The sequence below is a fragment of the Opisthocomus hoazin genome, chromosome 4, assembly GCF_030867145.1.
Source record: "Opisthocomus hoazin isolate bOpiHoa1 chromosome 4, bOpiHoa1.hap1, whole genome shotgun sequence".
Lineage (NCBI taxonomy): Eukaryota > Metazoa > Chordata > Aves > Opisthocomiformes > Opisthocomidae > Opisthocomus > Opisthocomus hoazin.
The window spans coordinates 7,022,195-7,043,800 of NC_134417.1; the positions used below are offsets into that span (position 1 = coordinate 7,022,195).

A 21,606-nucleotide genomic window follows, 5' to 3' on the forward strand; every position below is an offset into this window, starting at 1 on the left:
CCCCCTTGAATGCTTCAATCTAGGGCCAGATCCTGGCTGGTACAGAGGTGGTGTTGTGCTGAGTTCAAAGCAACATCCATGCCTGGTGGCAGGGACACTGGCCCTTCACTGTTCTTGAGAGCATCCCATGAAGTTCTTCAGAGCGTCTCACGCAGTTCTGAGACCTTCTCACAAAGTTCTTGAGACCATCTCAAGTGGCAGGACTAGGGCAACAGGAGTAAATGCACAGAAATTTGTGTGCTCTGGCTAAAAAGACATTAATCCCGTGTCCCTCCAGCTTTGGCTGGATTCAGGCACCAGCCTACCTACCAGGATACCGAACCCGGGAGACCACATCTCTCCTTGTCCACGTCTGACGCTTTCTGTCCTATGTTTTCCAAATCAGATCCAAGCTGTCCAGAAGGAGAACAGCCCAGATGAGAATCTAACCTGAAAAACACCCTCCACCTCATCCATCTGCTAACGGGATCAAGGTAGCTGATTCTGTCTCAAGACTCCCCATGTTAACGTCTGATCTCTCACACCATCTGCTGCCCCAGCTGTTTGCTCCATGGAAGGATCTGTCTCGATTCACACCTTCACGGGGGAAACACTTCTGTTCGTAGCTGCAAAAGCCTGGACCCACCTGGGCAGGATTTCTCATGTGTGTGCCATCTTCTGCCCGTCCCCCCATGAGTGACCTTCATGTCACACCATCTGTAATGCTCCAGAAAGGTCCCTGTCGGAGGGGAGGGAGCAAGGAGGGTGGTTTTGGCTAAAAGCTGGTCTTTGATCTACAGAGGTGGGAGTGTGGTAAAGCTCAGAGGTGGGAGAGCAGGAGGAATTGCCTCCACGTGAAGGGAAAGTGGTAGTTTAGGAATGGGGATTTCCTAGTTTGTTGATGTTTCTGCAAGAGATGGCAGGGTAAGATCAGGTGTTGGTAGTTTAAGATGATATTTATAAAGTATTTATTTGTATTTACGTTACAAAAATCCTGTAAGTTGGGTCCTGGCCCCTGGACAATGCCTCCCCCAGGCAGGGGAGAGCCTTGGCAGTGGGCCGGGGTCCCGGAGATGCCTTCCCCGGGACATCCCTGGCGTGTGCCCGGCGGTGGCAGCGGCGCTCTCGCCCTTGCTCCCCGCCCTTCCCCAACCCTCTGCTTTGCCTCCCCTGCAGCTTAAACTACTTCTCCCCTGAGCGGTGGCTGGCCAGCCCACCACGTCTTCCCAAAGGAGGCAATTCCTACCCGCCCCATCTACCTCTGGAAGGGGGGAGCCTGCCGTCTCGGCTGGCCGGGGCACCCACATCCACATGGATGGGTCACCTCGCTTCGGAACTTGGTCCTGCTGGAGGGAAAAGGAGGGCTCTGGAGACGGCTCTGCCTGTCATCTCTTGGGGGTCTGTCCTTCCCAACCAAAAGCCCATGGGCCACCTCGACTATCCCGGCCTGGGAACCCCAGGGGGCTTGTCCAAAGGGATTTCCCCCCCTCTTAGGGCAGGATGCCAAGGGTCCCATCACTGCAGGGAGTGTGGAGGTTCAGCTGGTTGCTTCTGAAGCTGGATGGGAAAGTTCCCCAGGAACCAGGGCTAGGAATGGCCATCCCAGTCCACAGGATCCTTGTCGCCCTTTCCCAGAAGGGCTGTCACATCCCTTCTCCTCCCAGCAGGACGACAGGTTCGAAGCAAGTCAGAGGGGCAGGGGAGAGGCTGGCGTGAGGGTGTCAGGGTGGGGATGGGGCTTCTTTTTACGGTTGTAGCTGGCATTTTCTCACTCCTCTTCCCTTGCTGCAGAAGCGAATGACCACCTCCTTCCCACCCTGCCTCCGTCAGCATATGAATCCAGGGGGCTTCCCATGGCGGAGGTGGCTTCGCTGAAAAGATCACCTCCTCCAGCCATCACCACTTCCCACCTTCCCCAGCAGCAGCTCTCCCTCTCCTCCTTCTCCCGTCACCCATGGGGGGATGCTTTCGTTTGGGGCTTCCCGAGTGGCCAGCGGCATCCGGCACAGCTCTGGGCGGGAAAGTGAGCATCTTCCTCTGCGCATCTCCCAGACACCCCCCAAGCTTCGCTGTCACGCCTTCACGGCTGCCCTTCCCTCGCACAGCACGGCTGCGCCTTGGCTCTGCCGCACCTCCCCGCGCTGTGGTGGGGGTGCGTGGAGGGGTGTGTGTGTGTGTGTGTGTGTGTGTGTGACGTGGTGCTGTCTTCTCCTCGTTCGGCTTGTGTCATGGGGGACGGGTAGGGACGTGGCAGGTGGGCAGAGGCTTGCAAAGGACCCCCTCGCTGCACGTCTGGTGCTGTTCGGCTTGGGTTTCAGGTCATAGAAAGGGTTTTGGAATCCTTCCTGAGTCTCTGCAGGTTCTGCCCAGCCTCGCAGCAGCTCCTTAGGTGCCTCACCCCATTGCTCTGGCCCGAAGCCCTGGTGGGGCCGCTCCTCCCAGCCCCTCTCCCCGCTTGCCCGCCCAGGACAAGCTCCTCATCAAACTGGGGTTTTTTTCCACCTTGTGATCCATGTTAGAGACCTGGAGGCTGACTTGTGGCCTTTACGGAGGGAGAGGTGCCCACCCTGGGGCACGGAGGGGCTGAGCTGTGGCCAGGGCGAAGCAGGGCTGCGCCATCCTGGCTTCTGTGCCCTGGGCACGGACTGGTTGGGGCCACACCACATCTCAACGTCGGGGGGTAGGGGTGGAAACGCCGGGTGCCCAAGGGCAGAGGGGCGGCTCTTCCAGCACAGAGGCGGCGGAGACAGAACCCATGTCTGCCAGGGACCAGACACAGGTTCACCGGCGGCGGCCGGGCGGCGCTGCCCGTCCCGCGGGCGAGGGACGGCCACCAGGCCGGCATCCTCCAGCCCGAGCCGAAGCGCGCCTGAGGCCGGCAAACCTGCAGAGCCGCCGGCTCGGCTGGGGGCCGCCGCGCTCCGGGCCGGGGGGGGTTCGGCTGCTTGCTGGGCGCCTGCGGCACCCCGGCCGGACGACCCCGCCTCGCCGGCCGCCCTCGCCGTCTTACCGCCTGGCCGTGCCCCTCTCCGCCCGTCCCCTCCACAGCCCTCCGGGACGAGGAAGGCAAACCCGACGTTCAGGCACAACGGAAGGGACGTTTCACAGGGAAGGGCGGCGCGGCAGGGGCCCGCGGGGGAGGGAAGGCCGCCCTCCGTGCCCCCGGTTCCCGCCAGCGACGGCGGCGCCCCCGGGCCCTCCCTGCCTTCCGCCCGGGGGTCGGCGCCTCGGGTCCCCGCCGTCCGCGCGCACGTGAGGCTTGTTCGGTTCTGAAATAAATGTGGCATTTAACGCAACCAGCCCCGCGCCACCGAGCTCTCCTTCCCGGGGCTGCGGGCGAGGGGGCTGTAGGGCCCGCTGGGTGGGCCACGCCGGGTACCGGCCCGGGCTACCGGCACCGGGCATCGGCCTGGGGCTGCGCAGAGCGGGGCCGCCAGGGCCGCACCGGCGCCGCCAGGGGGCGCCGCGCGCCCTTCCCGCCCCGCCGGGCACGCGGCCCGCGCCCTCCCTGCCCTCCGCCAGCGATTGGCAGGAACAGGACGGCGGTCCCTCCCCGCCTGCCGCGGGATTGGTCGTCGAGGGAACGGGAATGATTGGCAGGACGGCCTCGCCTTTCCATTGGCGGTGAAGGCGCCGCGCTGCTGCCCGGCGTGGGTGTTTAACGGGGCGCCCCGCCTCCCGCCAGGGGGATTGACAGGGGCCTCGCGGAGCGGGGCCAACGGTGGCCTTCCGCTCCCGCCCCGCCGCCGGCGGGCCGCGCTCAAACTTCCGGCCCGTCCGCGGCCGCTGATTGGCCTCGTGGGCAGATTGGCAGCCCGGGGGGGTGGCACCCGAGCGGAGCGGCACCCGGCAGGAGGAAGCGGCCTCGGCGGCGGCGCTGCTGGCGGGGATGGATCTGTTCGGGGACCTCCCTGAGCCCGGCTCCTCGGCGGCTGGTGAGGGGGCCGCGACCCCTGGTGCGGGCGCCTGGCTGCCGTCCTGCCCTGCCCGGCGCGGCCCCGGGGCGGCGCCTGACCCTGGCAGGGCCTGACAGGCCGCCGGGCCTGCTTCAGCGCGGCCGTGGCAGCGAGCCTCTCCGGGCTGGCCTGGGGAGGGGGGGGGGGGCGGCGGCAGGAGGGGGTGCCTTAAAAGTCTCTGGAGAAATGGCAGAGTTTGGGGTGTGTGGTTTGGTGGGGGGGGGGGGTTGTGTGATTTCCTTCTTCCCTCGGGGTCGTTCAGCTGCAGTGTTACCCGTGCGGTTTAGGCCGTGCTGGAGCCTTTCCCCTTTCTGTGCTGCTGCGGGTGATGGGTCTGTGGAGAGCTGTGTTGGTGTTACCTCAAATAATTTGGTGCTTTCTGGGCTCCACCCATGCTATAACATCTTGATCGGGCTGCTGAGGGATGTGAATGCGAGTGGAGTGGATTCCTAACAAGCAAAAACCCCAAAACCTGTTTTTGAAATAAAAGTTCACGTCATTCCCAGGCAGGGGTTTGTGTTGCTGATATAAGGACCTGCCTAAACTAGAGATGAAGGAAAGGTAGCCAAGGCTCTCCTCAGTTACCCCACCTGTGCTTGCCTGGGGGACAGTCCTTCCAGAAACCAGCCCCTTGGTGTCTGCAGTGGGTGCTGACTCTGCCCTGCTGTCTTACAGGGAAGGAAGCCCAGAAAGGGCCTCTGCTCTTTGACGATCTCCCACCAGCCGGCAGTGCTGACTCAGGTATGGGTGCTCCGTTCCTGCCATTAGTTTGGGCTTCCCATGTTTTCTGCATCAGCATCTCTTGAGGTGAAACTTATATGAACCTTTTTCTTTGTTAGGCAGGATAAAGACAGTTGGGTTGTCAGCACCAGCGTGCAGAGCATTTGCTTCCCTCTTGTGGTTTTTTTTTGAGAACCAGAATGTTACAGGTGTTCCACAGATATTCCATAATATGTTCCGTATAAATACTCCTAAAACAAATGTAAGGCCTGAGTCTGCCCCCACCATCTGGTAACAGAAGTTCAAATTTGGCTGGCTTTGGTAGACGGGCATTTTATAATTTCTACACCTCAGGAGGGGCACACACAGAAAATTATTCCCTCAAAGGGATAAAGGTGCTTAGTTCTTCTTGCTTTTTTCTTGTGCTCCAGACAAAGGAGGCTCTTTCCTCTTTGATGATCTTCCACCAGCCAGCAGTGGTGACACAGGTAAGGAGCTCTGCTGACCTGCCCTTCTCAGGAAAACCCATTGATGTAGCCTGTTGTGTTGGGTACACAGCAAGTTAACCTGATGTCTGGGTTGGCTGACGCTGGTCGTGGCAATCTGTTTGTGCCCTGTTGTCTAAATCAGGATTCTGACTCTAAAAGTAAACTTAAGTCTGTTCCCAGAAGTCCATCCCTCAGACTGTCATCTGTGCCTGGAAGCTCCTGGCTTTGGCAGTGAAAGCACGCGTGTGCTTGCTGAGGGCAAAGGCAGCGCTGGCCCAGTGCTGCCACTGCCCTGGCTTCTGTTGCTTTTCTGCTGTGGCCATAGACTGCCTTCCTGTTCCTAGCTGTAAAGGTCTTCAGAACCAGACTGCAGGTCTGGCAAGGCTTTCTCCATGTAGCCAAGTGTTTGCTAGCACCTGGGAGGAGGTGAACTAATTCACTACACCGTATGAGAATAAGTCTCCAGCATGAAAAGCCTAGGGTTCTGACATCATGAGAACTGTATTTTGCTTGCTAGCTTTAATTTATGACCTGTCTTCTAAAACCCCTAATGAATATGCGTATGCAGAGTAATAAAATACACTTTGCAGTGTTGTGGGCACAACTCATAGACATAAATAATAATAATAAAAATTAGAAGATTTCCAACCTGAAATGTTAGCTTCCTGAGCAGTTAACTGCAAAAAAGGCTGGTAGCTAAGAAACAAACTGTGGGTTGGCTGGGGAAAATCAACAGCCTGCCAGCCAAATACAACTGTACTGTGCCTGAGGTAGGGTCACACAATGTAAAGTGATCAATTCGGTGCTCGCTGGGTTAGCCAGCGATGTGTGCTGTGGGTTGCATGTGCTGAGTGAAGTTGTGTGTGCATGTTTGTGGTTGGTTAGTGTGTCTTGTTCAGTAATAACGCTGGTCACTTGATACTGTGTGGGTGTGCAAGCCTGCACTCCTGAGAGTGGTTTGGTGTAAACGGACTTGCTGCTGAATTTATGCAAGTAAAAGAGAGCTGGAAAGCTTGAGCTGTCTGCATTTTTGCTTTCTTTCAGCTTCCAGTGCTACCGAGCAGGTCTCACCAGCAGGGAGCCACGGGAAAGGGGAGAAGAGAAAGTCCTTGGAGGAGGAAGAGAAGAATGGCAGGGAAGAACTTGTGGAAAAGAAAGTTTGTAAAGGTTTTCAGACAGCTTGAAAACAAATGTACTTGATTTTTAGTTTTGTCATTGGGCTGAGTAAGTCCAGACCAAAGCTAGGCTTTGGTTCTTTAGTCTGCTTGCATTTTCAGCCTCTCAAAGGGAACAAACTGCTGCGGCGGTCTGTGGAAGCCCCTCAAGCTCCTTGGCACTCTGCCTCGCTCGCCCAGGCCTTCTTACTGGGCCCTGCTGAAGTGGCAGAAGCTGAGCAGCAAGCACCTCAGCCTTTGCAGGATGAGTTCCTGTGCTGCTAAGAGGGGGATTGGTTGTGAAACCTCTGGAAGGCTAGAGCCACACCAGTTTCTTTTGCCACGTCCACAGATCTCTCCAGTGGATGGCTGCTAAGAAAGCCAGGGAGAGAGACTTGCTGTTATGTATAGGACACTTGACTTCTGTGCAGGTGCCTGCGTGTTATGTTGCAGCTTTGGGAATAACATGTTCAGAGGTACAAAGGAAAGGAGATGTTCTGGAAAGAGCAGACCCTGATTGCCTGTGCTTAGCACCCTCTTTAAAGCTGTGCTTTGTTTAATCTACAGGTTCAGTGCCACGTGCTTCCCCCGCCTCCCCTCCCCATTTTGGTAAGAGCCCTGTCTGATGCCCAGCAGTCCTGGTTGGCTACAGCTGCCAGCCAAAACGGGGGCAAGTGGCTTTTATAGCTGCTGACCTTGGGGGCACTTAACCTGTGTTACAAAGTCAATATATCATGTTCAGCAGAAGGTGCCAGATGTTTTGTTGCAGGACGGGGGCCATACTTCGCTGCAGTGCCAGGGTAGGGTTCTGAAAGCTGAAAAGTGGTCACTGATTTACTGATTTTTACCCTGAGCTGAGGAGATGGGGGAGTTTGATTTGCCTGTGTGTCTGTGTGCTTTGTTCCCCTTTAGGGTCAGTGGGCATTCTTGGATTGAAGGGTTATGTGGCAGAGAGGAAAGGTGAAAGAGAAGACATGCAGGATGCACATGTCATCTTAAATGATATCACCGAGGAATGCCAGCCTCTGCCCTCCCAAATGTAAGTGGGCCCCAACTGCAAGAGTAAAGCTGTGGATGTGAGGCATCACAGGGGTGAAGGAGCTCCAGCTTGCTTCACCTAAGCTCATGATGTGGTCCTTTTTGCTTTGAGCAGCTGATGCTCTTGACTACACCTATGTCATGGTGTGTGGCTTGGGCTTGTTATTGGGACACCTGGGTTGAATGATTAGCTGTGTTCCCGGGCAAATCACAGGACTGTTTTATAAACAAATACCTCCCTTTGGGTGATGCCCAGTGGATTTGGTTGCTGACTTCACAAGGATTGTGAGGGTCCAATAACTCTGATATATTGAGCCTCTGTTACTGAAATGTATGCATGGATGTTTAGAGACCATCAGTTTAATTCTAAGTAATCAGGCCTTGCCTTGGGGATTTTACAGTGTGTAAAACCCTAACTGTGACAGTGGGGAACACTTGAAGAAGAGAAGACAGATGTCAGGACTCTCTCATTTGAGAAGTTTAAATCTCTTGGCAAAGTAACACATGTAAGTGTGTGTAGGGGCGGTATGTATATTTAAAGGAATGCTCTCAAGCATCATCCTGATACTGGATTTAGCTTCTGAACTAATATTTTCCTGAGAGCTTTGTGTGCTGAGGGATCTTAGTTTTTTGTCTGTAGCATGGTTTCAACAAGTTTAGACATGGAAAGAACTGTAGAATTGATAAGACTGATGTCTGTGTAGTGCTGGGGAGTTGCAGTGCCCTGGAGGTGAAATGTTTAGCTGCTTTTATGCCAGGTTTTAGTCTATAAACTCTCTTCTGTCTTTCATTTTCTTCAGGGGTGGAAAATTACAAGAAAGTTCTCAACTAGGTGCTTGCATGTGTAAACTGTGTAAATGCTTGAATGTGTGAGCTTAGAGACTTGCTACCTTTGTTTGTGCCTTGGAGTGCAGTATTTATGCAGTCTGGCCAACGCCAGGGTGTTATGGAGATGAATGTACTTGATTTCACCCTCTGGCTAACAGCCTTTCTTAGCCCCTTTCTGCTACTCTTTGTTCCCTCACAGCACACGTGTCTCGTACTTTGCTGTTTTTGATGGCCACGGGGGAGTCCGAGCCTCAAAATTTGCAGCACAGAATCTGCACCAAAACCTGATTAAGAAATTTCCTAAAGGTGAGAGGAGTGGAATAAGAGCTGTAGGACAACCATCACCTTTTCTGCCTTGACATTATGCTGGTGGATAGAGAAACTGATTTGTTTGGGCATACTTTGTGCAGCTCCCATCCCTCTTTCCCAGTGGGTTTGCAAGACTCCGCTGTCTCCTGAGGAAGATGGCTGGAAGCCTTTTACACACAAGGGTACAAGTAGTCAGTTGTGAACCGCTAAGCAAGTGTGACATGCATTGTTGCCAGTTTTGGCAGTGCCACTTCAAGTGTGAAAATATGCCTGTGGGGGAGAGGGGTATGTCATAAATTCTCCATACATGCTACCAGGCACATTTTGGTAGCATGAGCCCAGGACGTGCCCTGGCTGATCTGCACGGGGTCTGAGAGATGCACTGCCTGATTGAATGTTGGATGAGCAAAGCGAGGAACTGGGATAGGTCAGATATGTTTTAGCTGAAGCTTAGGTGCTGTTTTCCTTGTCTGACAGGTGAGGTAGTCAGCGTGGAGAAAACTGTGAAGAGATGTCTTTTGGACACCTTCAAGCACACAGATGAAGAGTTTCTAAAGCAGGCATCCAGCCAGTAAGTGTAAATGCTTCCCATCTTCCCATGCGTTTGTATTTCTTAGCTTGCATCTCACAGGCCTTAGTTCTGAGCAGGGCAGAGGAAGCCTGGAGTTGTGTCTGTGCTTTGGCGAAACCCCGTACAGCTGAGCCCTGCCAGGCTGTAACTGCCAGCTGAGTGCCTGCGAGAGCTAGATCACAGCATGTTCTGGTCTTACTCTGTGGTGAGCGGTCTGTAGGACCCCTTAGACTAAAATACACGTTCGTGATAAAGAAGGAACCAAAGCATGACCAAGAATGCACCTCTGTCCTTTCCAGGGCATCTTGTTTGCCTTCTTTTTAAACACTTACCATGTTGCTGAAGTGACTTACCCAGTACTGCCTGAGACGGGATCTCTGTCTTGACAGCGTGAAGGTGTGTCAGGAGGGTATCTGTAGAGCAGCAGTTTGGAGCCTGCTGTATGCAGCTTGCTTTAGAGCTGCGTTCCTGTTAGTGAGTATGTGCTTGCCAGGCTGGAGCACATCTCTGAGGTAATTTTTAATGCCCAATGTTGAAAGACTAAACTCTCCCAATATAAGTTTATATCTTGCTTTTTTCACCTCTTTTGAGAACAGACATGTTGATGAAAAATGTCCCTCATCTTGAACTTGTTTATAACATTAAACCAAAGCTGAAAAGCACAGCAGCTACTTTCTATAGGATCAATGCCAGCCTGCCTCCCAGCTGAGTTTTGAGTGCAAGGACTCTTACCTTCTCTCAGTCTCTGCTGGAGTGACACAACTGTGTGGACTAGGGAAGATGCTGCTTGCATTTTGAATACAGTCACTTTGTTATCAGTCCTTTACACATTTGTGCTTTGGTTTGGTTTTGGTGTTTTGTTTTGTTTTTTTTTTTACTTCACAGTGATACCTCTAACACAGATGGAGAGACTGTTGATGCAGCTGATTCTGAGACTCCCTGCAAACTTTCAATTTTTAATTAAATTGCAGACTGGTTCATATCTTAAGCCTAGTCAGATCAAGAAGTTTGACCAGGCAAAAGGAAAAAATTTCCTTGAGTCTGTCACAACAGTGGCATTCCCAAACCAGTCACTCTTTTGTCAGAAATGTGACTTACGACAAAGGCACTGCCAAGGATTGCTAGTGATAGCTGTGTTGATGACAAAATGAATGATCTTCGTTTAGCCACACCTTCAAAGTTAGGAAGAACTGGATGAAATATGTGTAGAAATCAGTCTCTCAAAGCTAGTTTCAGTAAAGACTGGCATCGTAGCCGGGCTGCATTGTGGGGAGGACTAGTCTGGCAGCTGTAATCTAAGAAACGCTTCTCGTTTTACCGAGCACGATGGAGATACAAGCTTAACTACAGCAAGTGAAATATCAGGAGAGTGACTGAATGAGTGGTGTTGGTGGTGAGGTGGGGTGCTGAGGACTGGGGCAGGTGGGCAGGAGTACTGTGAAAAAAAGGAAGGGAAACAAAAGCGAAAAGAAAGGCAACTCTGCTGCGGTCCTGGCTGTGTCTTCCTTTTGCTGCAAAGAAGGGGCCTCCAGAGGAGGAGTTTGGGGTACTTATTTGCTCGTGATGCTATAGCTTCTGGGCAGTCATTGGGGCTGAGCCTGTTCCAGCCACAGATGAGCTTTCTTGGGAGGTGTGAGGAAGGGTTGATGTGAAGAGTGTGACTGGCAGTATTTGAACCAGTTGGACATTGGTCATGCATTCAGAAGGTGGTAGCTCTTCTGTCTTTCTCCAGCTTGCTGTTTACCACCAACAGTTTCCCTGGGTGCTTGCAGGCAGCTGGGTGCTTATGCTAGCTGACTGCTGCATGTTGGCACATGGCACTTCCTTGAGTCCCCAGGAGCACTCTGTGACTAACTTCTTAAACATTGTTTTCCCCGTTAGTAATCTAATTTTTGTTCACTTCAGGAAACCAGCATGGAAAGATGGCTCCACAGCTACTTGTGTCTTAGCTGTTGACAATATTCTCTACATAGCCAACCTCGGGGACAGCCGGGTAAGCAGAATGGTGAAGCCCACTGCTGGCATCTTGATTTCTCTTAGAGCTTTATTCGTCTTGAAGGGCAAGGTGTTCGTGGGGGATATGCCAGTGGCCATGAGCTCCCCAACTCTTCCTACAAAGCATCTTGATTTGGGTGGGTGCAGGGTACTTGTGTTGTCTCCCGTAGTGTAAAACAACTGTGTGTGGAGCTCTCTCTTGGTGGCGCTAAATATCTCAGTATCTAGAATAGAATATTTTAGTTGGAAGAGGCCTACACTGATGATCTAGTCCAACTGCCTGCCCACTTTGGGGCTGACCAGAAGTTAAAGCGTGTTGTTAAGGACATTGTCCAAATGATCTTAAAACACTGACAGGCTTGGGGCATTGATCACCTCTCAAGGAAGCCTGTTCCCGTGTCTGACCACCCTCTGGCGTGGTCCAGCCTGAGCCTCCTCCGGCACAGCTCCGAGCCATTCCCACATGTCCTGTCCCTGGACCCCAGGGAGAAGAGCTCAGCACCTCCCTCTGCATCCCCTCCTCAGGAAGCTGTAGAGAGCCATGAGGCTGCCCCTCAGCCTCCTTTTCTCCAAACTAGACAAACCCAGAGTCCTCAGCCGCTCCTCATCAGACATTTCTTCCAGCCCTGCACCAGCTTTGTTGCTCTTCTCCGGACACATTCAAACACCTTAGCATCATCCTTAAATGGTGGGGCCCAGAGCTGCAGACAGCACTCAGGGTGAGGCTGCAGCGACGCTGAACGCAGCAGGACAGTCCCCTCTCCTGCCCGGCTGGTCGGGCTGTGTCTGATGCACCCCGGGGTGGGGTCTGCCCTCTGGGCTGCCAGGGCACGCTGCTGGCTCCTGTGGATGATTGTGGCATGATTGCCCAATGCTCCAACCTATGCAGATCCCCCTGCAAGGTCTCTTTGTCCCTCGAGAGTGTCAACAGCGTCTCCCAGTTTAGGATCATCAGCAAACTTGCTAACGGTGCATTCAACTCCTGCGTCCAGATCGTTGGTAAATCTATTGAACAGCACCGGGCCTAGGACCGAGCCCTGAGGAACACTGCTGGTGACCGGTCGCCAGCCAGATGTAGCCCCATTCACTGCAACTTGCAGCCCTCTCTCAAGAAGTTCTTGCTGTAGTTTTGTTGTTTACTCATGAGGGTCTTTTGTCAGCACAGGCGATTCTGTGTCGTTATAATGAAGAGAGTCAGAAACACGCAGCCTTAAGCCTCAGTAAGGAGCACAACCCCACCCAATATGAGGAGCGTATGCGGATACAGAAAGCTGGGGGAAATGTCAGGTAAGTGCCTAAAGGGGGTGAGTGAGCAGATCTAAACCCTGGCCCAACTTTGGGCTGAGCACTGGGTTTCTGGAGTTTCCTGAGCTCAGCGCTCATGCTAGGGAGAGCCTGGAGAGAATCTGTTGCTGCTTGTGGGAGACACAGAGGTGCCTGAGATGTCTAAGGATTCAGTGGCTTGGGCTGGTTTCCCAGGGTCTTAACATGGTGGCGGGGTGCTGTGCTGTAAAGGCAGGAACCCACGTGAAAGCCTGGCAGTGCGATGCAAGCATGGATGTGCTTAAGCTTGACCTGCAGAGTTGGACCTCCAGAGCTGGACTAGATTATTCAAGAAGTTATCACTTGCTGCACACTGTGGCACTGAACAGAACTCACTTCCTTGCTTGCAGCATCACCTCTCGCCCCTTGCCCTGTAAGAGGGGGAATGGTTTGAGAGAGCATGAGAAGCCCTCGGTGTCGGTTGGTGTTGCTCACCTGGGGGTTAGCTGATGCACTGAGGTAGTCTGCAGTAGGCAGGAGTATTTTGGAGCCAGAGTGGGATTACTCTCATGTTCCTGTGCATGTAGGTGTGCATGGCTGTTTGGGCAGCTGCACCTGATTTCCCTGGCTAGGTTCTCTGCCTTCTTTGAAGGCTGTTTATTGATTTAATGGCATCCTCACAAGAGAGGACTCGGTGCAGGTGAAGTATCTTAGTGCCTCCAGAGGCAGAATGCCCCCCAGGGTGGGGAGGGGTGGGGGTGGGCTCAGTTCTGTCACACTTCCATGTCTGGAGGGCCTTGTTCCCCTTATCTCTGGAGAGCACATGCTTCTGCTTATGTTTAGCGCTGATCTATCTTTGCACACAGGAAAGAGATAGTCTGGTGTCTGTTAGCTCTTTTCAGAACTGGGGGAACATCTCCCTGGCTGCCTTGGAGCCACTCCCATTGCTTGTAGTTCAATATTTTGGACCCAAGAGATAAGTCACAAAGCATGTGAGCATCAGATCTCTGATGTGCCTCGCTTCTTGCTTACACATCAGGCAGGGCTGGTTTAACTACGAGGTGAATCAGCTTGTGTCTTCACAGAGTGCACAGAAGAGCACCTTCTCCCTTTTGGGGGAGAAGATGCTCGATTGTTGGAAAGGTGAAGTATGGAAATCCACTTCTGTTAGGGCAGCACTCAATTAGAAAAGTTTAGCAAACGAAACTGCTTCCTAAGGAGGATTGTAACTTGGGTTTCACAGGACTGGTTGCTGCGATCAGTGGTTAGTAAAGACCAAGCGATCAGGAGAAAGTGCCATGGTTCACACTCCTTGGAACTGCCCCCAGTTGAGCCAGTCTGTAGGGGTCAGCGTCCTGATAGGCAGAGCACAGGAGGGGCTGCTGGCTCTGACCTGGTCTTGCCTGCTGCCACTGTGTGCTTCTATTGAAAGGCAGCTTGCTAGACACCACGCCAAAAAATAATCTGTGAATTCAAACCTCTGCCTCTGGGAGTTCAGCTCAGCATATAACGCTTACTGCCCTGGCTTGCTAGGTTAAGCAGGGCTTGAATGAGGGCAGGGAGACGGAAAGCAACCTCGAACTTTCCTGACTTCATTTCTTCCTCCGCTCTCCACTTGTTTCCCAAAACTTCCCACAAACTTGCAAAAAAAGGGAAGGAGACTTTGAAGATTTGAACTTGCTGGGGAAGTGGGTCAGGCTTTGTATGAGGCAGCTGAATGCACGGTGAAGAGTGTCCCTGTCAGGCAGTGCAGTGATGTGCGTGTGTGGGGAGGGCTCTCAATGTTTTCTTTCCTTGTGCAGAGACGGAAGAGTCCTAGGAGTGCTGGAGGTTTCCCGCTCCATTGGGGATGGCCAGTACAAACGCTGTGGTGTTATCTCCGTGCCAGATATCAAACGCTGCCAACTCACGCACAACGACAGGTAAAGCGTGCCCACGCACAGGGGGGTTTGGCTGTGTCCTGGCTCTGCTCGGCAGAAGCAGCACAAGCTGCACGACTCCGTATGCTCTGCTGTTAGCGCTGAGGCACTTCAGACTGATCACCCAGAATTAGAGGATGCTCTTACTGCTGATGTCTCTCTGCTCCTGTTCCTTATTGGTGTAGTGGGATAATGCTGCTGCCTCGCCCTGCAGAGATACTGTGAGGGCTCCTGTTGGAGAAACTGGCCTCGCAGCAGTGAGAACATACATGAGCCTTAGACTTCCTTCATGCTCTGAATAGGTTCACACACCAGTGTTCAAGCAGGTCATTAAGGCTTGAGTTCTTGGATCCCTGTCTGGTCTATGGTGCCCACAAATAGCATTGTATTTGAGTCTGATATTTGAAGATTTGAGATACTTTTCTAACATATGTTTGGCAATGACAAATTGCTGTCAGCTTTCATGCTACTATGGCCCTGCAGGCTCTCTGAGGTGAGAATGTAACCCAGTACTACTGCTTTTTCTGGGATTAGAATTCGGTATCAAGTGATCTACTAAAATATTTCTAAAGATATTCTGAGCAACAGGCTCTGAAACGAAGTCCTCAGAGACATGTGCTGCTCTAGCAGGCTGGCCACCTCTGCAGGATGGTTGTAGCTTTCCTTGTCTGGTGACTTTGGTTAGGGCTCCAGGCTGATACAATCCCCTGTGCAGGCAGGGACTGTCTCCCCCATCCTCTGGTGGGGAGCTAGGAGGCAGCTCTCCTTGCCTTGGGCTTTATATCCCTTCGACCTTCTGCAGCCTGTGCAATTACCTGGTGGGAGAGTTTTCTGATCACAGTTATGCCTCTATTGCTGGGTTAAGCTGCTCACTTTTCTTTTGACTATTTCTATTTAAATTATCACATACCTCAGGAGCGCAGAAATGTAAAGGATTTAAAGGGATGCACAGAAGGTGTTGAGCTGGATGTGTTTTCTTGCATTAGCTGCTTCACAGGGAAAATACGTGAATGAAAAGGACTCAAAGGAAAGAAGTGGTTCCTAGCGAAATAATGGAGCTTTCCAGCAGAGTATATGGTCTTGTCTAATGGTGCAGTGTCAGTAGGACTGCCACGATGTCCTGATCTAGGTCTCACATTGTTTGTCTGGCTCTTTGGCCCGTACTTTGAATTGCTTCAGCTCCATGAATTGTAGGTTCTGGAGCGCCAGAGAACTTCTGGTGCTTCTGAGGGATTTTCAGATGAGCTTTATGGCATCTTTTCTTAGGATTGGAGTGTGGATACTCATAAAATAGCTCTGAGGGATTTTGCTGTAGCTGGGAAGCCAAAGATGCAGCCTTGGAACCTGTCTCTACTTGGTTTCCAGGTTCATTCTGATAGCGTGTGATGGCCTCTTTAAAGTCTTTACACCAGAAGAAGCTGTGAACTTCATTGTGTCCTGCTTGGAGGTGAGGAGAAGGCAGCATGGGGGCTGGGTTTGTCAGTGCAGGCGGCATGAAGTGGGATGACTCTGACGTGCAGAAATGTACTTCTGCCATGGTATCTTCCCTTATACCTGAGGTTGTCCTTATTTGTTTTGCTTCTGCATGCTTGGAAATTACCATGTGTTTGCACCTACGCACTTTGCTGGGAGCAGTCAGCGTTGTCTTTCCTCATCCCAACAGGATAAGAACATCCAGACGAGAGAAGGGAAGCTAGAAGCAGATGCTAGATACGAAGCTGCGTGCAACAGACTAGCCAACAAGGCAGTACAGCGAGGGTCGGCAGACAACGTCACGGTCATGGTGGTCCGGATAGAGCACTGAGGGACCAGGTGCAGCAGCAGGGTCCTCAGCTTGCGGCGGATGGAAGGGAAGGGAGAAGTCGGTGTGTGCATATGTGGCTGGGGGAGGGAGGGTCCTGCTGGGTGCTTTTCCGTGTAAATAAAGGTTTTGGTTTGGTTTTTTTTTAAATAGTTTTAGCTCACATGGCTAGCAGTGTTTTCTAAGTGGCTGCCACAGTGGATCAGCCTGTGTGGAAATCTCTTGTCCTGTCGACCCTTCCATGAATGTCTTGGCAAACCAAATAAATCCCTTTGGTAGAGGTGCTAGCAAGAGTAGGCATCTGTGGGCATGAGCTCTGCCAGCTGTTCCAAACGGTGCAGTTCTGGTGTTCATTTCCCTGAGCTTTGTATGAGGTCCTGGGAGAGTCCTGAGCTCTTGGGACTCAGTGGGAGCTCCTGGTTGGGCTGTACCATACGGACTGTGCAGTACCCCAGGCCACCAGCTTGGGATGCAGTGTGGGCTCTCCTCTTAGTGCTGGGAAGGAAACCTCTTGGTTCTGAAGCTGGGTTGTGAGGTTGCCTGCAGCTGGGTGATACAAACACCGCTTGCAGAGCAGCAGTGTACCTTCCCTCTGCTTGCAGAAAACATTGGGGTTTTATCCTAGTTGGTGATACGGCAACAGTGACTGGAGTTTGCTTCTGATGTTTATTGGGACAGCGTTTTCACCAAATGGGCCTGCCAGACAGCTGAGGTAAGAGCAGGCTCTGTGCTTGTCTGTGTGCTATCTGAGAAGCAGGCATCTCGGGTTTTAGGTAGTTGTTGCTATTAAGTGTCTGGTATCTCATCCCGTCCCCATTCCTCTACCAGCTGTCGCTGTGGAGAGTCGGTGTGCTGTTTTTCCAGAGAAAATTTGGCTTAAGACCAAATGACAGTGTGAAAGCTAAACTTTGGTCTCCCAAAGCACTTCAGTTCCAGATTACCTAACTTTCCTGTCTTGTGGGTGAGATGGTGCAGTGAGCGAGATGAGCGCGTGGGTCTGTGCAGCGCTTTCTTGCGCAGCCTCCTCGCTCTGCATGAGACACGGTGCAGTCCCAGAGAGAGTCGGGCGGGTCAGTGCGGTGGTGCTTGCTGTTTTGTGCATAGTCCTGCGCAGGGTTGGGAGGCTTCCTGGGCTTTCTTGGCTCCCTGTGTTCCCTGGAGCTCTGGGAGATGGTCCCGGATCCTGGGCTATCTGTTTTTTTGAGCATGCAAAAGCTATCCTGTTGTTTGGGACAGGTGGCTTGACTGTAACCTATTTCTGCTGCAGCTGAAGTCAGTTGAAGTTCATGGGTTTTTGCTAACAGTTAGGCTAACTCAGCCTAGCTCATGCTAACTCTCCACATCTGCAGAGCATTGAGGAAGGAGGCAGGTCCCTGGCATGTATTTTGGGTAGCGCTTGCCTCTGCCAGCTTGTTCTTCTCCCAGCAATTCCTGCATACTCTGATGTGAGGCTGCACTGCAGGATGAGCTGAGAGGGAATTGCCCATGTTAACAACACGTGCTGCTGCTCCTGCTCTCGAAATCCAAATTTGGAGAGCCAAGACGAAGCAGCATGCAGCTTATTCAGTCTGTGGGAAGAGAAACCCTGACAGCAGATCTTGGAAGGGCAACTCGCCCTCCCTTCTTGCCTCTCTGCTTTTCACAGCTCTTGCACTGGGGAGAGCTGTGTGCTGTGCTGCGAGAGCCGAGCCAAGCACCCATCTCTGGTGCTAACTCCAGGAGGCCCCTCTTAATTCCAGTGCAAGAGCTGGTGAGAGAAGTACCAGCCCATCTTCTCCAGCTGTCTTCTCTCCCCGTCTGTCCTCTTACAACTCTTCTTTCCTTCCCTTCAGACAGTGTACTGAAAGCACAACTCCAGCTAGGAACATCATACACAGTGTTATGATACAGTTAATAATGATTTCCATAAAATGGATCATATTGTCCCTTTTTCAGGGCAAAGGGGAAAAGGAAGCACTGTGGAGCAGGTTTCACCATGCTTGTGAGTAGCCAGCCAGTTCAAAAGACGGGTTCAACCCCAGCTTTAGTGGAAGTCAGAAAGCTGTTTGCTTGTATTTCCTGGTAGGGTGGGGTCTGCAAGAGGTTTCCTGAAAACAAGCTCCCTGCCTCACTGCTCAGCAGCATCCTGCTGCTGTGGGGAGCTCTGGGACCACCACCCCGCGGTGGCCCATGTGGAAGTGCTGTACATGCAGCTCCCGTTTCTTGGGCCTGACTGAGCTTCCAGCCTCCTGCCAACACCTAAATTTAGCCCCTGTTCCAGATAGAAACCCGCAAAGAGCTGTAGTAACAGCTACTTCACCAGGCTCCTTGAGGAGACGCAACCTGCAGAGATGGCCAAGCAGGGCCAGGAAAGCCCTTGTGAGCGAGGTCATGCGTGAGGAGGCTGCCTCCCCCCTGCCTACGTGTGAGGTCCCTCAGGGAAGGTGGGGCTGGGTGCAGTTCGGGCTATCTTGCGGCATTGCTGGCACGACTTGCCTAGTGCTACGTGCTACGAAGAAACAAAACGTGCAGCTCGCTTGCCCCACACCCAGCCTGCCTGGGCACCCCTCCTGCAGCCCTTGCTTAGGCACATAGCCCTGTGCCTGTCCTCGGCTCAGAGGGCTATCAGAGCTGAAGCAAGGACCCTATCTGCGCTGCCCATGGCCTGGGCCCTGTGCCACAGGCCACGAACGCCTGGCATGGAAGGCCACAGAACAGGAATTTGCTTTAATCGAATGTGCAGCATTATCAGGACACTGCTCTGCTTTGAAGAGTAGCTGCAAAGGACGTTGGCTTCTGCCAGCAAACGTTCACTGCTAATACACTGCAGAGAAGCTAAAGCGATACAAAAAATCTGGTTGCGGCTGCTGAGAAGCTTGACAGGGAAATCCACTGAGTAAAAACAGAGCCATAGGGCTTCGTCTGAGGCACCAGTGCCTGGCACAGCGGGAGCGGAGCTGCACAGAGAAAGCAGCTGGCTGCTGCCGTCATCAGCAGCATTTTCGATGATAAACTTCTAGCCCTAGCTTTTAGATAAACGTGAACTCCTTTAGCTCCTTGTCAGGCTTTTATTATTATTATTATTATCATCCTTTCCTCCCCGATCTTTTGTCCAGCTTCAGATGCTTCTCCAGTAGAAGCAGTATCGGACCAGCCTGGAGGAGCGAAAGGTCTTCCCTGGGCTTGGTGCTGAGCAGGGGAGGTGTGATGGTGGCTGACAGAGGGAAGGGTCTGGCTGTTCCTGGCACAGGTTCAGCTCCCTGCGTGGTGCCCAGCACCTTCTCACACCCCCAGCAGAACGGCGCTGAAATCGGAGCCACTTTGAACGGTGAGGGGAGAGCCTGCAGAGTTGTCCACAAAAACAGAAGCGTACTGCCCAGCCTGGAAGGAAAGAGGGCTTAATGGGGCTGGGATACCTCCTCCGGGCACTGGGCACAGCCTGGCAGAGCAAAGGAGATAGCTCTGTCCTGCACGCAGCAGCCGAGAGCTGGACGGGCTGCTCACCCCGCTTCCTTCTAGGAAGTGGGTGAGATGAAGGCCAATAGGGTGGCCCAGCCATGGTATGTGCTGTAGTGTCCCAGCAGACCTCAGTCCTGAGTGTCCTTTGGGCTCGGAGCTGGGCTGAGAACAGACTCGATACCCAGCCCTGGAGCTGGGGTCACAGAAGGCACCTTCCTGCCTGGCGCAGTCCCGAGTGGAGCTGGCACCACTAACCTGCAGGTAAAGGACTCCGGTGACAGAGACGGTGAAAAGGTCACCACCGCTCTCCAGCCAGGACACGGTCTCTAAATTGCTGTGGAAGAGGGAGGGTGGTGCTGGGGAGAGCGTGTCCCTCCTTCCCCCGGGACGCTGGACTCCTCCTTGGCCCAGGGTCCCTCTCCCGGCTGGGCTTTTCCCTGCCCTACCTGTTGTGCTGGCAGCGGGACTGCACGCAGATCAGCACCTGCAGGCGATTCCCACTGCTCGGCTGCCCCTTCCTCCGCTGCTCGCTGCGCACTGGGACAGAGGGGAGGGTGAGAGACATCCCAGACCTCCCTGGAGGGGCCGTGGGGGATGCCCGGGGGCTCACCCATGTGCAGCGTGGCAGTGAAGCTGTAGTACCCTGCAACAGGGGCCGTGTACTGCCCGCTGGTCAGATTCAGCCCCGAGCCGCGGTGGAACATCTCCTTGCTCTCCGGCTGGGCATGGGGAAAGGCCTGGGTTAGAGAACGAGCCCCTGTGCCAGGGTGGGTGTCCCCGGGGGCAGAAAGATGCTGCAGGCGGGGAGGGGCGGCTGGCTGGACACTCACGATGTAGTAGAGCCGCAACTCCTGCCGTGCTCTCTGCTCGACGGAGATGTTTTCACGTGTCCGGCAGTAGAAGGCTGCTTCCACGTGATGATGGGACCTGGCCTGCGGGTTGCCTTCACCGCGTTCCTTCTCTTCCTCACACCCTTCCCAGGCCTTCCTGCACGTCTTTGCCATGCCTGACCCGAAAACCCGACCAGGTCTTGGCTTTAGGAAGGAACCTTGGCTTTTCCTGGTCCCATGATGAGACTGCGCTTGGCTCTGCCACCCAGCCCCGCAGGGCCTCGTCCCCACTCCTGCCCCGATGTCGCCCTCGGCCCCCCACGTCCTGCAGCATCCCCGGGGCCCGTGGGTACCTTTCAGCAGGAGCTGCAGCTCCCTCAGCAGCTCTTCCAGCGCGGCGGGGGCCCCGGGCCGGGCCGGGGCAGCACCTGGCGCTCCGCCTTGCGAGGCAGCCGGGACCGGTTTTCCCGGGGACCGGCCACCGGCCGGGACCGCTGCTGTGCCCGTCCCCGCCCCATCCCGTATCGCGCCCGGCCTGCCCCGGGCCCGGCCGCCGCTCCCCGGCCCGGGGCTCGCGGCCAGCAGCATCCACGCCTGGCGGGGTTCCACGCCCCCGGCCCGGGGGGCGGCCGGCCCCGGCCCCCCGCGTCGCGCCTCCGCCGCCCTCCCCGCGGCTGCTCCCGGGCCCGCCGGCCGCTCCCGGGCCGCCCCCGGGGTGCCGGTCCCGGCGGCGGCGCAAAGGAGCGCCAGGCACAGCTCCCGCAGCCGCATCCCGCAGCCGCCACCGCCAGCACGGCCCCGGGCCCGGCCCCGCTACCGGCCCCGCCTCGGGGCCCGCCCCTCTGCCAGGGCTCGGCCGGGGACCGCGCTGCTGCCGGGCCAGAGCCCCCGTGCGTGAAATCCCGCGGAGCGCCGGGAGCGGGGGACGCCCCTCCCCCCACCCCCCCCCGACCAGCAGAGCCCCTCGGCACCCGTGTTTGATGCCTCAGAAATAACGAAAAACCTGACACGGGACAGACTGGCCACCAAACGGTGCTGGCAGAGCTACGACGTCCCCGTGCTGGTGGTGCGCCCGGCCATTGGCGAAGAATCACCTTGTGCTCGCCCGGCCCGGGGCGTCCTCTGCCACCGGGTACCGGCACATGGGGACGAGGCAGGAGGCACCACCAGTCTCTGGCCCAGGGCCAGGTGCTGGCTGCATCATCACCACCCTCAGATCACCTCCCAGGGGAGCCGTACTGTACATCCCGGGAGAGAAACCAGGACGAAGCACCCCGCCACAGGCCACTGTGCCATCCATGGACCCAAAGCATCCAC

General features: G+C 54.4%; 3 protein-coding genes across 26 annotated transcripts in view; 2 read left to right on the plus strand and 1 right to left on the minus strand.

Annotated features, from left to right (window-relative positions):
- KIF1A (kinesin family member 1A) overlaps positions 1-3,275 on the plus strand; it is a 42,038-nt gene extending 38,763 nt beyond the window's left edge. For all 20 annotated transcript variants that reach the window (XM_075417809.1, XM_075417810.1, XM_075417811.1 and 17 more), the window contains one exon: positions 386-3,275. In XM_075417809.1, coding sequence (XP_075273924.1) covers positions 386-428 — 43 coding nt within the window. In that variant the 3' untranslated portion in view covers positions 429-3,275. The remainder of the gene's footprint in view (positions 1-385) is intronic.
- A 526-nt stretch (positions 3,276-3,801) lies between these two features.
- ILKAP (ILK associated serine/threonine phosphatase) lies at positions 3,802-16,197 on the plus strand. 5 transcript variants are annotated; one of them, XM_075417831.1, is made up of 14 exons: positions 3,802-3,914; positions 4,611-4,676; positions 5,087-5,143; positions 6,188-6,300; positions 6,865-6,906; positions 7,040-7,097; positions 7,210-7,336; positions 8,363-8,469; positions 8,950-9,043; positions 10,949-11,036; positions 12,204-12,325; positions 14,104-14,223; positions 15,586-15,667; positions 15,884-16,193. In XM_075417831.1, the coding sequence occupies exons 1-14, from the start codon at positions 3,869-3,871 to the stop codon at positions 16,022-16,024; spliced, it is 1,263 nt and encodes a 420-aa protein (XP_075273946.1). In that variant the 5' UTR covers positions 3,802-3,868; the 3' UTR covers positions 16,025-16,193. The 5 variants fall into 5 exon arrangements, with proteins under 5 accessions (XP_075273946.1, XP_075273947.1, XP_075273949.1 ...); XM_075417832.1 differs by having other exon boundaries at positions 7,043-7,097; XM_075417834.1 differs by lacking the exons at positions 6,865-6,906; positions 7,040-7,097 and having other exon boundaries at positions 6,188-6,310; positions 15,884-16,173.
- Positions 16,198-19,188: 2,991 nt separating this feature from the next.
- ERFE (erythroferrone) lies at positions 19,189-21,060 on the minus strand. The gene is made up of 6 exons (XM_075417292.1): positions 20,643-21,060; positions 20,290-20,465; positions 20,070-20,178; positions 19,906-19,996; positions 19,715-19,793; positions 19,189-19,381 (listed from the first exon to the last, which is right to left on the minus strand). Exons 1-6 carry the CDS (start codon positions 21,058-21,060, stop codon positions 19,283-19,285), a joined length of 972 nt encoding a protein of 323 aa, XP_075273407.1. The 3' UTR covers positions 19,189-19,282.
- Positions 21,061-21,606: the final 546 nt, after the last annotated feature.

Bases quoted from the DNA above. Each gene is read 5' to 3' on its own strand.
- ILKAP (XM_075417831.1), top strand. From the start codon at position 3,869: ATGGATCTGTTCGGGGACCTCCCTGAGCCCGGCTCCTCGGCGGCTG. The intron at 3,915-4,610 runs GTGAGGGGGCCG...GCTGTCTTACAG, and splicing joins GCCCGGCTCCTCGGCGGCTG to GGAAGGAAGCCCAGAAAGGG. The intron at 15,668-15,883 runs GTGAGGAGAAGG...TCATCCCAACAG, and splicing joins TCATTGTGTCCTGCTTGGAG to GATAAGAACATCCAGACGAG.
- ERFE (XM_075417292.1), bottom strand. From the start codon at position 21,060: ATGCGGCTGCGGGAGCTGTGCCTGGCGCTCCTTTGCGCCGCCGCCGGG. The intron at 20,466-20,642 runs GTACCCACGGGC...TTTTCGGGTCAG, and splicing joins GCTGCAGCTCCTGCTGAAAG to GCATGGCAAAGACGTGCAGG. The intron at 19,382-19,714 runs GTTAGTGGTGCC...CTTTCCTTCCAG, and splicing joins CCGGAGTCCTTTACCTGCAG to GCTGGGCAGTACGCTTCTGT.